The sequence below is a fragment of the Cornus florida genome, unplaced genomic scaffold (genome assembly GCF_030987335.1).
Source record: "Cornus florida cultivar Cherokee Brave unplaced genomic scaffold, ASM3098733v1 CherokeeBrave_3.0.0_Hap2_Chr09, whole genome shotgun sequence".
Lineage (NCBI taxonomy): Eukaryota > Viridiplantae > Streptophyta > Magnoliopsida > Cornales > Cornaceae > Cornus > Cornus florida.
Genome location: NW_026775579.1, coordinates 56,039,217 through 56,054,540, shown reverse-complemented (window position 1 = coordinate 56,054,540; position 15,324 = coordinate 56,039,217). Strand labels below are relative to the sequence as shown.

At 33.3% G+C, this 15,324-nt stretch overlaps 2 protein-coding genes across 2 annotated transcripts; one reads left to right on the top strand and one right to left on the bottom strand.

Annotated features, from left to right (window-relative positions):
• Window positions 1-1,667: 1,667 nt before the first annotated feature.
• On the top strand, window positions 1,668-10,974 carry LOC132272645 (uncharacterized; the record flags this gene model as incomplete). The annotated part of the gene is made up of 3 exons (XM_059773748.1): window positions 1,668-1,687; window positions 8,192-8,207; window positions 10,891-10,974. Coding segments are annotated over exons 1-3 (120 nt in total), but the record flags the coding sequence as incomplete, so codon positions are not given.
• LOC132274003 (protein EMSY-LIKE 3-like) lies at window positions 2,929-4,466 on the bottom strand. The gene is made up of 5 exons (XM_059775140.1): window positions 4,263-4,466; window positions 4,062-4,171; window positions 3,730-3,967; window positions 3,427-3,618; window positions 2,929-3,351 (listed from the first exon to the last, which is right to left on the bottom strand). Exons 1-5 carry the CDS (start codon window positions 4,347-4,349, stop codon window positions 3,202-3,204), a joined length of 777 nt encoding a protein of 258 aa, XP_059631123.1. The 5' UTR covers window positions 4,350-4,466; the 3' UTR covers window positions 2,929-3,201.
• Window positions 10,975-15,324: the final 4,350 nt, after the last annotated feature.

The window sequence follows — 15,324 nt, the reverse complement described above, 5'->3', positions numbered from 1 at the left end:
CACATAACACTAATTAATGCAATTAAACAATCAAATAATGCAAGTAAAAAGAATTAATGAAATTCCAGAACTATCCTTTGTAAATTTACGAGTATTAATTGGATTAAGGGATGGAGTGAGATGGATTTAGGGAAAAACCTATAAATGGCACACTGTTGTGGTTAATTAACTTATGTGCTAGGTTTTGAAGCTTCTGTTGTATATAAATTTTATACATTTTAATTATGTTTAAACATAGTATAAGCATAGTAACCTCTTGAAATCATCTATGCTTGGTTTGAAATAAATTGATACGTATATTCTGTTAGTTGTGTCAATTACTGGATTATGTAGAGGATTTAAATGCTATAACTCATGTTAGCAATTTAAATTTCGGAAAGTGATTTTTAGGTTCTATCATGAATGCTTAATGCCCTAATATATGTATTGAACTGTATTTATGCATATCCTGGCTAATGGTTGATAAGACACAATTACTGTTTTAACAAGTATGTTATTTAGAGGATTGTATGCACCGCTATGGGACGGTGGCATACTAGGGATGAATTAGTAAAACACTAAATCCTACCTATTTTGGAATGAGTTGGATTAATTATAAAAAAAAAGTTAAGTCCTACTTTTATGGATGTCTATACACCGGTATGGGACAGGACAGAGGTGTTGTTCCTTGGTAGGTCTAGGTACACATGACCACATCATGTGCGATTTGTATGGTATCTCTACTCAAGCTGAGACAAACCTATTGGACTAGTGAGCGTCCTATAGTGTGTACTTATACATATATAGACTACTCTAGATATTGTTGAGTCTATTTAGGATGTATCTGCGTATCGGGTTTATATATGGATCGTAGTAGAATAGGACTTGCATGTGGGCCTGACCTATTCTTTTATTTTTCAGGTATTCTTCAGTTCCAGGGTTATAGCTTGGACGTGCAGAGCAGATACAGACACTCACTCCTCCGATTATGTAGGATTACTTTCTATATTTAGCTTTGGACTTGGTTCAGTTCTTCTCATTACGATTTGAGATTTTATTAGGGGTCCACTAGATGGATTCCCAAGTTGTAAATAAATGAGGGTTTTGGATTATGGGTTTTACAATAATAACCTTTGAGGATTTTGTAATTAGAATTCTTTTAGCTTTAATATTTATTTTTACATTCAGTTTTGTATTCTGTGTTCGTTGTACATATTAATTGTTTGGTATCTCTCGGATCTGTGCTCGGATTTGATCACCCATGGCTCTAGAATTGAGGGGTATCACAATAAATAAATAAATAAATATATATAGACACACGTGTATATAATATTGTGATGGGAAAGGATTTTGTGTATTTTTGGGTTTGGTTTTAGGTGGGTGGTGGTGATGAAGATGTTGGTTCGGGTGCAGTTTGGTTTTGGGTGGGGTGGTGGTGCTAGGGGGTGTTAGTGATGGTGGTGGGTGGTTAGAGTGACAGAATTTGAAGAAGAGGTGGTGGTGATATAGAGAGAGAAAGTGATAGAGAGAAAAAATGGGAATGGATATAAGAGTGATATAGAGAGGGCATAATGATGATGATGATGATGTGTATATATATATGTGGTCGCCGGAGAAGATGAGTTGCAGGTGGAAGTTGATGGCGGCAGTTACAAATCGGCATTTTAGAGAGAGAAGATGAGTTGCTCATGGTGGTGGTAGCGGTCGTGTACGTATATAGAGAGAGAGAGTGAGTGGAGAGAGAGAGGGGGTGAAGTGGATGGTGAGAGGATGAGATGCATTTGGGTAAAATAATAAAAATTTGTTGAGGGGCATTAAAGGTATTTCACGTTGATTAGTTATTTTGGTATTTTTTTTTTTCTTAATTACAATGGATAGTTTTGTAAATTTATAATGAAGTCGGCCGGAAAGTTGCCGAAATTGACTTTTAGAGGTTAATTTGCACGATTTGGATAGTTGTTGGACTGACTTTTTCATTTTTGTAGTTTAAGGGAGTAAAATGCCGATTTCTGATAGTTCAGGGGAGGTTTTTTGCACTTTTGCCTAAAAAGTTTTTAAAACTTGCACGTTTCTCAACAAATAGCATGTGCATTGGTATAACAATTATAATTACGACAATAATGACTATGTCACTGTATTGGTCACCATGTTATGATGATGATAATATGTGCAATGCCATAACTATATTAATCATGATATGAGTTTATTTGAATTACAACAATTATGACAATGTGACTATTAAAAAAAAATTAAAATAAAAAAGTAAGAATGACAATTTATTTAGATTCTAATAATGTTAAGAAGTTAAAGTTTTCCTCAGTAAACCTAAACTAGAGCCAACAAGTTCTTATCTATTCTCATTCTCATAATATGGGTTTATTTGAATTACAACAATTAATGGATTCGAGTAGTTTACAACAAGTGAATTCCATCTTGGCAGATACAAACAAAATCTATCTGAGACACATAATATTAACATTGCTGTAGAGGGCATGAAACAAGAAGTCGCAAACTTCAAACCCACGAGCGTATCTTAGTTCTTGAACAAATTTAGATTACAATGTGGAAGACTGCAAAAGACAAAAATGGCCCAAAAAAAAAAAAAAAAAAAAACTCTTAACATATGGCCAAAGAAAAGGGTAACAAACACATGGTTTTTTTACCATTGGGCAAATGATCCATCGATTACACACAATATGCATAGTTTTTTTAAGATGAGTTAACCATAAAATTGAAAAGAATAATATGGGTCTTCTGTGGTCGAATTCTTGACCTTGTTTTGAGCCAATGGGCAGCTTGTTATCTTTTGTAGGGATGCTCTTTTGAGTTAACCTACCTGGGCCTACCATAGGCCCATTTTGTGATTACCTTATTTATTCTATTGCTTAAACTTATGAAAAACAAAGTAAATTTAAAAGTGAGTGAGATGTTATGCAGTCAATTTTAATTATATATATATATATATATATATATATATATATCAAGGACCTACTAGAAAAAATGAAGGATGATGTTATGTGTGTCCAAAAAAAAAAAAAAAAAAAAATGAAAAGAACTAGTAAGGCATAAAATAATACTTACAGAAAAACAAGCCTATAAACAAACATGCAGGTGGCATTCACATAAAGCCATTACTAAAGATTCACAATAATTCAACAAAAATAGTAGAGAAATGATGCAACCATTTCCAAAAATTCCATATCTCAAAGCATAATGATGTTGTCAAATTCTTTCATACCAACTAAATATATTTCCGATAGTACAAGAAAATTTAATAAAGATGGAAGTTATATCTATCTTTACCTCTTTGAGATTGACCCATTCCCACGTTTCATCCGCTGAATTAATTTCATAAAGCAGAGCATGACGGTCCTGCCAATGTTTGCAAAAATCAGTCAAACACCCACTAAATCCTGTAACATTGTGTAGTCAACAAATGACACATACCTCAACAGGATTGTAGTCAGTTATAACAGCCTCATAGAAGTTATTGTCATCAGGCCATCTTGTCCAAACTTTCCTTCCAATTAGTGGATCAAAATTTGTTGCTTCAGCAGGTTCAATTACATCAAGAGAACCTGTACCCCGCTTTCGAACTTGGGGCCCTCCAGTGAAACCTGTAGAAGAATACTGCATGGACTTGATTCAGGATGCAGCATACGTCTAACTTGTTAACCAAAAACAGACAATAATGTAAAATATAGTTCACATCATTTCATTGTCATTATAGAAAACCTTTAATTAACTTACTAATTTTGGATTCTTGCCCCTTGCTCCTAAGAAAGGGCCTCGTTCTGAGGCTGCTGAAGAAGGCTGCATGGATGTATACAATGCTGGTGTTGGTGCACCCAACGATAAAGAAGCTACAGATTGTGATGTCTTCTGCTTCTTGTGCGATGCTGAAATAGTTGGACTAGGCATGGGTTCATGAATAGGTTGGCTACTATTGAGCATGCCAGGTTGGAGCCCATTTGCTTTTCTCCACTCCCTAATGATGAATTCCTATTAGAACAAATAACTAACCAAACATGATGAGATATCTAAAGAACCATTCTCAGCAAAAGGACATGATATTATCAAACCTAATCCTCCTGATGACATTATCAGCATTAACCCCGGATAGAAGCTCTCTGTGTTCCTCATCAGACACTCTCAGCTCTTTTCTGAGTTCTGTAATCAAACTTTCTTTCTCCTAAAGAAGACATGAAAGGTGTTTAAACCTAATCAACATACTTTAGAAAAATTAAATACAACAAATTACACTAAAGAATAATAATATATACCCAAGTAATGGCATCAGATTGAGCTTTAAAGGCTCGCAAGACTGAACTATACGCTTCTTGCTCTATCTGGTGGATCTGGGTCTCCATATCACTATGCACCCAAGGGAGTGGAGCAGAACCTATAACTGCAGATCTTCCATTTGCAACAGCACGACCCCTGCTTGGAAATCTATTTCGATTTGGAGGAAGGTCATCATCCGTGCCTGCAGTGAAATGAAGAGAAACCAAAACACAATTAAATTCCTTTAATATTGCAGATGAAATTGATAAATTGTAGGGAAGGGAAATTTCTGCTGGCCTGCCAGATACATGATTGTTTTAAAATGGTCCATTAATTAAAAATTGAAGGACTTGACTTATTTAAAAAGCAGCAGTAATTTTTTCATATTTGCAGTTCATGAATAGTACTGTTGCTTTCTGAAAAAATCCATATGCGTGTGCGTGTGCGTGTGTGTGTGTAGGAGAGCGAGAACTTTGCTGTTAATTGAGCAGGTCATTTGTTGTTTATGTACCTCACAGCAAGCAGGTAGGAAAACGTATGCATCTTGAACAACTTAAATATCTTAAAACTGTATGAGTAATGTTCACATTTGGTCTTTTGCAAGACATGATCGAAAACCACAATAGTAATGAATGCCAGAAAAAAGGAAAAAGTTCTTGGAAGTGATGGTAAGTCTAATAGTGATGGTGGCCAATGGATTTGTAATCATGATGGTTGATGGTTGATATTATTCATTAACACGTAGATTTCGTATTACTGTGAGGTACATCCAGTATGTGGAAGATTATCGAGGATTGTGTTCGTGCTCATCTCCTCTCTATCAAAGCTAAGGACTCCACCAGCTCGCGAGTCATTGCTGCTGAATAGGGGCTCCCTAGCTTGATCAATGCTACTGAGACTACACCTGATTGATGTTGCTTTCTGTTTGTTCTCCTTCCATGTTTTGAATCTTTGATTCTGAGCGTTGGGGAGGGAAGGGTTGTTTTTGCCTTTGGGCCTTTTGGGTTGGGCCCCGAGTGAGTTCTTTCCTTGGGCTGTGTTTACCTTGGTTGCCTTCGGGCTGTTGTTTCCCTTTGTGGGCTAGTTGGTTAGCCTTGTACATCTTTCTTTTTTATTAATATATACTGACTTACCAAAAAATAAATAAATAAAGACCATTGCTTTTTTGTGGTGTTTAGTTAACCTGGTGATAGATTTTATATGTTTCTTATTCGTCTTGTACGCCTAGACATTCTCATATTCTCCAAATCTTTATGTGCACTGTTATTTGAACTTAGAACACCACTTTTCAAAGTTTCCATTTAGAATTCTTCTTAGTATTTGATTTTTTTTTTTTTTTTTTTGATAAGTTTCTTAGTATTTGATTTGTGATCTAACTAATCATGAATCAAGTAATTTCTTTTATAATCTTTCCTAGAAATTCAACTGCAATTCTCCTTAACATTTCTTTTCTTTTGTTTGATCTATTTATTATCGTATAACAATAGCTAACTTTAAAGGCTTACTTCTGTCAAATGTTTAATTTAATCTGATTCGTAATTTAAATTTTTGACTTATTTTATTTAATTCAAAATTTAAAAAATTAGGTGCAAATTGAATTTGATTATATAATAAGTTTAATCAAACTTGTGTTGAAACTATGGTTCGCTGTATCGTCCATACGCGATGTATCGGCCACTTTACACGGAGGAATTGATTTTTATATAAAATAGGGTATTTTTTTATGGTCTTTGGAGTATATTGATGCATTTATAATTTGATGAAATTGAGAAATTTATTAGATTTCAGGTCATTACAGGGAGTCAATCTAATAAAAAAAAGTAGCCCTAATGATCGAATACTCATTCATATCAAAATTATCTCAACAACCTTTTTTTTTCTACGTCTATTGAAATTTTGTTCACTTTCAACCGTGAATTTTATTATTAAAATGGTGAAATTTCACTTATTTTTATTTGTCTATATAAAAAAAAAAAGGGTAAAATGCAAATAATCTCTATACTATCCACAAAAAAAGTCACTGGATAGTTTAAAATTCCTATACTATCGATTTGCTGCAAATACTCCCCCTTCAGACTTAAAATGATTGTAATGCCCTCATGGCATTAGAATAAATTAATGCGTAAAAATGCGGGCCATGTAAAATGAACGTTTTGTCTACTTGTCGTCAAATATATATATATATATATTAAGCTTTATGTTCATACAAATCCTAAAGCTAGAATAATACTTTATTAAAAAAAAATAAAAATAAAAACAAAATCACAATGTTGTACATGGAGATGGTGTTCATTTATTTATTTCTTATTATTATTATTTTGTAACAAAGAATCAAATCACACGTTAATTACTTTGAACTTTTAGATGATTTGTAAATTTCGAATACTGCATGTGCAATCACCCGCAAACCATACATATTATTTTCACACCCTTTGAGAATTGAACCCTGAACTTTCTTTTTTCTTTTTTCTTTTTTTTCCATTACAACATGGACTATTTTAAGAGGCTTTTACATATATATATATATATATATATATATATATATATATATATAATCAATAACGAATATAATTACCTTTGTAAATCATTGTCCAGTGGGACATTGAAGAAATTTTTTTACTTGGGGGTAAAATAAATGATTATGAGGCCTCGTAAATAGCTAGGCAACATTTGTATTATAATTTTGAATTTACTCAGAATTAAGCTACAGAATAAGAATAAATATTAGATGATACGTGCACGTCATGTCATAAATTATTTATACGTTCATGGATGGAATTCTATTCACACTGGGCAATATTTATAAAGATAAACTTCTTTATTCACTTATTATCAAATCCCATGTCCTAGTCTCAACAGCTGTCCAAAGTGGAATGCACTCCCCTGAGAAAACGAATGAACAAGAATAGACAAGTGGTAAGCACTTGAAATGAAGTCCTATCATATTTTCCAAGTATAAAACAAGATTTAACAGATTTTTCTTAATAAATTTTAAATACCTTTATAAATCTCAAAGAATCTTATTATATTTAGGCTCTTTTTATTTTATACTTAAAATAAAAAGAGAAGCTCAAATTAGAGGGCAATAAGCTTAATCCATTCCAAATTTTGGACTTATTATTTTTTTGTTTCATGAATTATTTTATAATCATAGAGTAGATAGTTGAGAAAACTTCTCTCTCCTACTCTTCATGATATAATACATTCAGAGATAGTCCTACAATCAATTACAAGTCTGGTTCTTATTCTTGAAACTTCATAATTTAAAATTTTAAAACCCTACTATAATCAACCAATATAAAAGGGTGTTTATTTTATTCATACTATTTTTATTTATAAATTATGTGCTAAAAAATAAAAATCTAATTAATTATTTTGCACCTTCACAAATATGAAAGATGTGAAACTAATAATGATTTCCTTGAGCTAGTAGCAGGCTTAGGCCCACCTAATTAGGTGGTCTACTGAATATGATTTTTCATTTTTGAGCAATCGCGACCGACTTACAAGATTGAATATCTTCTATTTATATATATATATATATATTAATTTATTGAATGTGATTTACAGTTATTACCTTAACCAAGATATGACACACTTTTATTTACTCTTTGAATATTTGATTTCTCAATAATCCATTTAATAAGAGATGCTAATGTGTAGGAATTGAATAATAATAACTATTCTAGTGTTTGGTGAACCAATTTTGAATTTAAAATAGAATAAATTTCAAATTGAGTTATCCAAAGTATCCCTGTTAGTAAAAAAATAAATAAAATTAACCAAATGATATTCTTCTATAATTTTTTAAAAATAAATGGTGGTAATGGCGGTGGTGGATGGTGGAAAGCAATAGTGGTGTAAGTGGTAGTGTTGGAAGGCGGTGGTGTTGGTGAAAGGTAGTAGTGGTGGAAGGCGGTGGCTAGAGTGTTGGTGGTGGTGGAAGGAGATAGTGGTGTAGGTGGTGGTGGTGGAAGGAGATAGTGGTGTAGGTGGCGGTGATGGAAACCAATAGAGATGCCTGTGGTGGTGGTGGAAGGCAATTGAGATACCCCTCGATTTTAGAGCCACCGGTGATCAAGTCCGAGTACAGATCCGAGGGATACCAAACAATTAAGTACATAAACAAGCATAGAATACAAGAAGAATAAAGAATAATTAAGCTGAAAGAAATCTTAATAATAAATCCTCGAAATATTAATAAAATAATCCAATATTCCAAAACCTCCGATATTATTACAACTCGGGAATCCATCTAATGGACCCCTAATAATATCCCAATTGTAATTAAAATAACTGAACTAAAAAGAAAACCAAAACTAAAACATGAAGGAAAGTCTTACGTAGTCGGAAGATTGAGTGACTGTCTCTGTTCAGCACGAACAAACTCTAAGCTTGGAACTATTGAACACCTGAAAAAAATAGTGGGTTAGGTTCACGAACAAGTTCTACTCTACTACAATCCAAATAGAGACCCGATACACATATACATCCTAGACAACTCAACAATAGCTAAATAGTCCATATACATATATACATACACACATTATAGGACGTTCACTGGATTATAGGTCTGTCTCAACCTAAATAGAAGGTAACATTCAAATTGCACATAAAGTGGGCATGTGTACCTAGACCTACCAGGACACCCAGATGTCTACTATATCCCATTATCCATCCTAGGCAATATACACACCCTAACCATAATCCTGAAACTCAAGCTCATATCATGGCACCATAATTATATATATATAAATCCATCCAAAACCAAAATATGTCATTCAACAATTCATTGACCTAACACAAGTATAAGTAGGATTTAACTTTTATAGTTAATCCATTTCCTTATAATAAAATAGGTAAGACTTAGTGTTTTGAACTAATCCGTCTCTAATATGCCACCGTCTCATATCGGTGCATAAAATCCAATAATTGATGAAGTAAATAATAAATTAAAATATCAATTAATCCAAAATAAGCATAATAATTTTCAGATAGTTAATTATGTTTATTACATTGCTGAAACACGATTAACACTACTTAATCATACATAGAAAAATTGCTAGAACAATAGTAAGCAATTAAATCATTTATTCAATAACCAACATGTAGATTTACTGTTGAAATTCATGTTGTTCAAATCCTTAGCATATTAATGTAAATCATGCTTCCAAGTATTTTTACATATCTATAACAGTTATTTAAATCATTCATAGCAACTTAAACAACTAGAAATACTCCAAATAGCCAAACAGAACCCAACTACGAAAAAAAACAAATATTCAAGAAGGGAGCCGCCTCCCTACCACACAGAGCCGGCTCCCTCCTAAGGGAAGCTGCCTCTTCTCCATAGGAGCCACCTCCTTCTAAGAGGGAGCCAGCTCTCTCCCTGTTATCATCAATCGTTCTCATCTCCAGCGACTTCCAATCATTCCGTTTCTCTCTGTTAAGATCTCTAATGGTCCTAACTAAGTCCTAGATTATTCCAGAAATTACCCAAATCCATTATGCATTATTAACACCAATTAAAACAAGTATTCATGCAAGAAACAAAATTCACGATCAAGCAATTAAAATTTCATTAACACACATACTGTTTTAATCTGGTTCAACATGCATATAAGATCAATTTAAAGTCTAATTACTCCTAGAATTGTTTTAGGCATGTAAAGAACACGAAGCCTAAGGGAGAGAGTTGGAAGAAGAACTTGTCTTTGAGATTTCGGATAAAAAATCTCAACGTCGTCTTCTTAGATTTTCTCGCAACCCTTAATTGTTTTCAACTCCTCTGTTGCCCTTGGTTCAACCCGCGAACAACACCCCTTCTTCCTTGCCTTGGTTCAGCCTTGGTTCTTGGCCAACCCTTCTCATCCTCCTCTCTCCATTCTCTCACAAACTTTCTGTTCTTTCTCTCTGCCTCCACTATTACATGAATAGGGTTCTAAAACCCTTGGCAGACACAACTTTACATATATATATAATATAGGCTAACCCTAATCCCAATCCAACATTAAGTTGGCTAGCTTAAGGGAAAAGAAAATAAAATAAAATACAATTACATATACATATAATATCCAATCAAATATATACATACAATTTATATATATATAACCTACTAACCTAAAATTTCTACTATTAGCATTAATAATAAATAATTATTAATAATAATAATACTCTACCCTTATATACATATATACTCAAATATATATACAACCATCCATATATGGATAAATATCCGTACCCATACTCAACTCCCACTCAAGTAGTCCATGCGACCTAATTATTGGTACATTACTACTATTCTTGTTAAAAATTCTTTTAAAATAAAAATAAAAATAACATATTTAATCTACAAATAAACTCATGTAAGCAAACACACTATTTAAGAATAAATCAAATAAACAATTACTTCAATACTTCAATTATTACATAAGCATACAATTTAAATTAAAACAAATAATCCAATTAAACAATTAAACAAAAAACCAAATAATCAAATAATGAATTTAAAAATGCAATAAAACCATAAAATAAATACCGAGACTATCCTTTTAAAATTAGGGATATTATAACAATGGAGGTGGCGGTGGTGGAAGGCGGTGGCGGTGGCAGTGGCATTGGTGGAAGGCGGTAGCGGTAGTGGTGATGGAATGTGGTGGAAGGCGGTGGTGGTGGAAGGCGGCGGCGGTGGTGGTGAAAGGTGGTGGCGGCGGCGGTGGTGGTGAAAGGTGGTGGAAGGCGATGGCGGTGGTGATGGCAACGGCGGTGGTGGAAGGTGGTGGTGGTAAAAGGTGGTGGAGGAAGGCGGCGACGGTGGTGGAAGGAGGGGGCAGTGCTGGTGGTGTAAGTCGGTGGCGGTGGCGAAAAGCGGTTGCGGCGGTGATGGTGGTGGAAGGCGGTGGCGGTGTGGAAGGTGGTGAAAGGTGGTGGAAGGCGATGGTGGTGGTAGCGGCAGCGGCGGCGGTGGTGGTGTAAGATGGCGGCGGTGGTGGCAATGGTGAAAGGCGGTGGCGACAGTGGTGGTGGAAGGCGGTAGCTGTAGTGAAAGGCGATGATGGTGGTGGGAGGTGGTGAAAGGTGATGGCGGCGACGGTGGTAGTGGAAGGTGGTGGCAGTGGTGAAAGGCGGTGCTGGTGGCGATGGTCAGGGGAAATGAAGGCGGTGTCAGTGGTGAAAGACAGTGGTGGTAGTGGAAAGTGGTGGGTGGTGGTGAAAGTTGGTGGTGGTGGTGGAAAGCAATGGTAGTGGTTGTGGAGTAAGATAGTGGTCATTTTTGGACTTAGAACATGAAGATTTTTTTGAAAGTTGATTTTCTAAAAAAATTTACTTGGGAATGGAATGGCCATTCTATAGGTTTAGTTATGGAATAGATTTTCATTCTAATGGAATGGCCATTCCCACTTTAAATTGCATACCAACAAAAAAATGGTTGGACTAGGCATTCCATTCCATTCTTACACATCAAACGCGACATTAAGGTTATATAGTTAAAGCCAGAGCTATAGCCTATACCTGTGATAGATTTTTTTATCCATTTTTGGGTTCAATATGTAATTCTTAATAACATATAATTCTTGCTACATCATATTTTCAGACCTCTCTTTGATTTATTAGTTCTTAATTTTGAAAAGTGATTGGAGTGTTTATAATGAAAGTGCACCTTCAGAATTGCTCATTTTCCTAGTAATATTTGTGTTATATTAGATTATTGTGCCAGATATAGGGAGTGTATCATGTTCCAAAGTTTAGATTCAAATAACTGTTAGAGTTTGAATTTAAAAATTTTTTGTAATAGTGGTATGATATAATCATATTACTTGATTATAGAAGAGAATCATGTTAACTCTCTCTCTATATACACTCACATTTTGATGTAACAGATTTATTGATTGAAAGAGACTTCCTCTACCCAAACTCTTAAATTGTGTTTATGGTATTAGAGCCAATGATATCCTAGGCTTTTTCTTTTCTTTTTCTTTACTTACCCATCTTCTTTCTTTCTTACTAACCCTATCAATGGCTGCTCCATCACCATACCCATATCCTGCATCCCTCAACGTGGCAATTTTTGTGTCAATAAAATTAACACAATCCATGTAGAGACCGAGGATTTTTTTATTATTATTTTTTATTTTCAGGTTCAGTTCATGTGAGCCTGGGTCGAGTCAAGTATTCGGGATTGGTGAGGGCCTAAATGAAAGATCATTGGGGACCCAATTGATATGGTTGTGATGGAATGTTACCTTAGTGTATTTAAGTGGAAGTTGCTTGGAGGAAGGGAGTGATTACTTGAAAGTTTTGGGATTAAGTTGTGTGATTACACATAGTTTTGTGGTGTACTATAAATAGGGGATGGAAGACATCTTCTTCATTGTCTTCATCATTTTCTCTCTCCATATCTATGGATTTATCTCTCACCATGTATAGGCACCTAGGTTAGGATTTTGGTTGTGGCCAAGAAAAGAAAGCTTCTCCTTTCTTCTTCCTCCTCATTTTTTATAGAAGAAGATTTGAGTTTGAAGCACCTTGGAGATTCGATTTCCATGGAAGTTGGATTTAAGAGAGGGGATACTAGCTTTTACATGCCCTATATATATATATATATATATATATATATATATATATTGATAATTCATGGTACAAATAAAAGTGATGAGAAAAAAAAAAGTGCAAATAAAAGTGAAAAAAATACTTCCATCTTTTTGCAAACATTTTCTTTCTCTATATATTGCTTTATCTTTAGTTGATTCGGAGAACAAAAAGAAAATAATAATAAAATAAGTTTTTTTTTTAAAAAAAAAGCGTTTTAGGTATTGTCCTTACGTACAAATATAAGTGGACTAATACCGTTCTTATATACGAGTAACAAAAACTTATTTTGGACACATCCAAAGAAAGTGAATGTGTGTAGCACGAAAGAGATTATAGAAAGCAAGGAAAGAAAATAATGGCTAGAAAAGGTCTTTTATTTATTTATTTTTGAACTAAGTATCTAAAACACTTTTAAAGTTTATTTTTTAAGCAAATAACACTATCACTTTTAGTTTGGATATATAACTCTTTCAAGAATTTTAAAATAAGGGAAAGTCTAAAAAACACCCCTGTGATTTAAAATATATGTGAATTACACCCCTTTAGTTAGATTTATTTATATAAATCCATATTAGATATAAAAAATGTGCAACTAAGCCACCTCCGGTGACTATTCCGATGAGAATTGGACGCTAGTTGGTCATGTTCATGCACATGACCATTGTAATACCCCTAATTTGAAAATGATAATCTTGGTATTTATTTAATTGTTTTAATTGCACTTTATTTGATTTAATTGTTTATATGGCTAATTGTGTATTTGTTTAATTGATTTAAATTGTTTACATGTTTATTTGCAATATTTGTTTAAATTAAATTGAGTGCTAAATAATGTGTATTAAATTGTTGAATGATAGGTGCTTACGTGTAATTATTTGTTATGAATTAAATGGTTTTTTTATTATTTTATGTTTATGTTATTTTATTTTTAATGGCTATAGATAATAGGAATGGATCATCCATTTGAGTCTCATAGACTACTTGGATAGGAGGCTAACAGATACAGCTAATTACCCATAGATGGATATACATATATATATATGGGTATGTATGTATATATGGTTATTATAATTATTAATTGTTATTAGTAATTATTATTAATATAACTATAGTCAATTATATATATATATATATATATAGTTATAATATCAATAATTATATATGTATATGTAGAACCACGTTAGAATTAGCAAACTTATATATACGTATACTTATATTTTTTTCTTTTTCTTTCTTAACCATAAAGGTAATTATAATTGGGAGAGGATTAGGAGTATAGTAGATATATAAGTATAGGTCTGCTAAGGTTTAGGGATTTCACGTTATATTACACAGAGACGGAGAGTTTTGAGAGAGAACGTAAAAGAGAGAAAGGAGGTTTTGGCCAAGTCAAGGCTGAACCAAGGAGAGGAGGAAGGAGTGTTGATCATGGGTTGAACCAGGATCGACAGAGGAGTTCGGAGGCAGCCCAAAGGTCATTGGAATTAAGGAAGAAGAAGTTAAGATTTTAAATCCGAAATCTTGGGGCAAGTTTTGCTTCTATCTCTTTCCCTTAGACTTGTGTTCTATACATACTTAGGAAAACTTCAGGATAATTAATTGAAATTAATGAATTGCTTTGCATGCTAAAATTTATAAATTACAGTATGTATTTTGTGTTCGTATAAACTGTTGGGTTTTGAAATTTCTTGCATAATTCTTGATTATAATTTGTTTAAATTATGCATAAGAGGTTCAAATAATATTTAGGGTTGTTCTAGACTTAAAACAGTAGCCTTAGGACCCTTAACAGAGGAGGATGGAGTCGTCAGAGCCGGAAAAGAAGAACAGCCCAGGCACACGTCAACCAGTTCAAGGCACTCGTCGACTGGTTTGCATGAGTCGTGTAATACCCCTAATTTTAAAAGGATAGTCTCGGCATTTTAATTATTGTTTTATTACATTTTTGTGTGACTATTTGCTTATTTGTTTATTTGTTTAATGATTTTAATTATTTATTTGATTTAGTTGTTTAATTATGTATTTAAATTGCATTAATTGATTTCTTGTTTTCTTTAATTGAATTGTTTGATTTAAGTGTCTTTTGTATTTTCTTTAATTAGATTACTTTAGTGTTATTAATTTTAATGTGTAACTTAGTTTAATTAAATGTTTTATTGGATTTAATTTGTGTAATTAGATTAAATTAGTAACAGTTATAATGTATTAAATTAGTAATAGTAATAGTGTTAAACAGTAGGGTTTATTTTCTTTTAGAATGCACATTGTGGCCGACTAGGATTTACATTAGGGCTCTGTCTCTAATTATATGTGGATTAGGGTTTTTATTGTTCTAAGCCTATAAATATAATATTACGGTGGTTTAGGGTTTTACAAACATAAACATAGTTCTATTCACATAAAATAGAGGGTTGAGAGAATGGAGGCACTGTAAGGGTTGTCAAGGAGAAAAACAGAGAGGACCAAGGG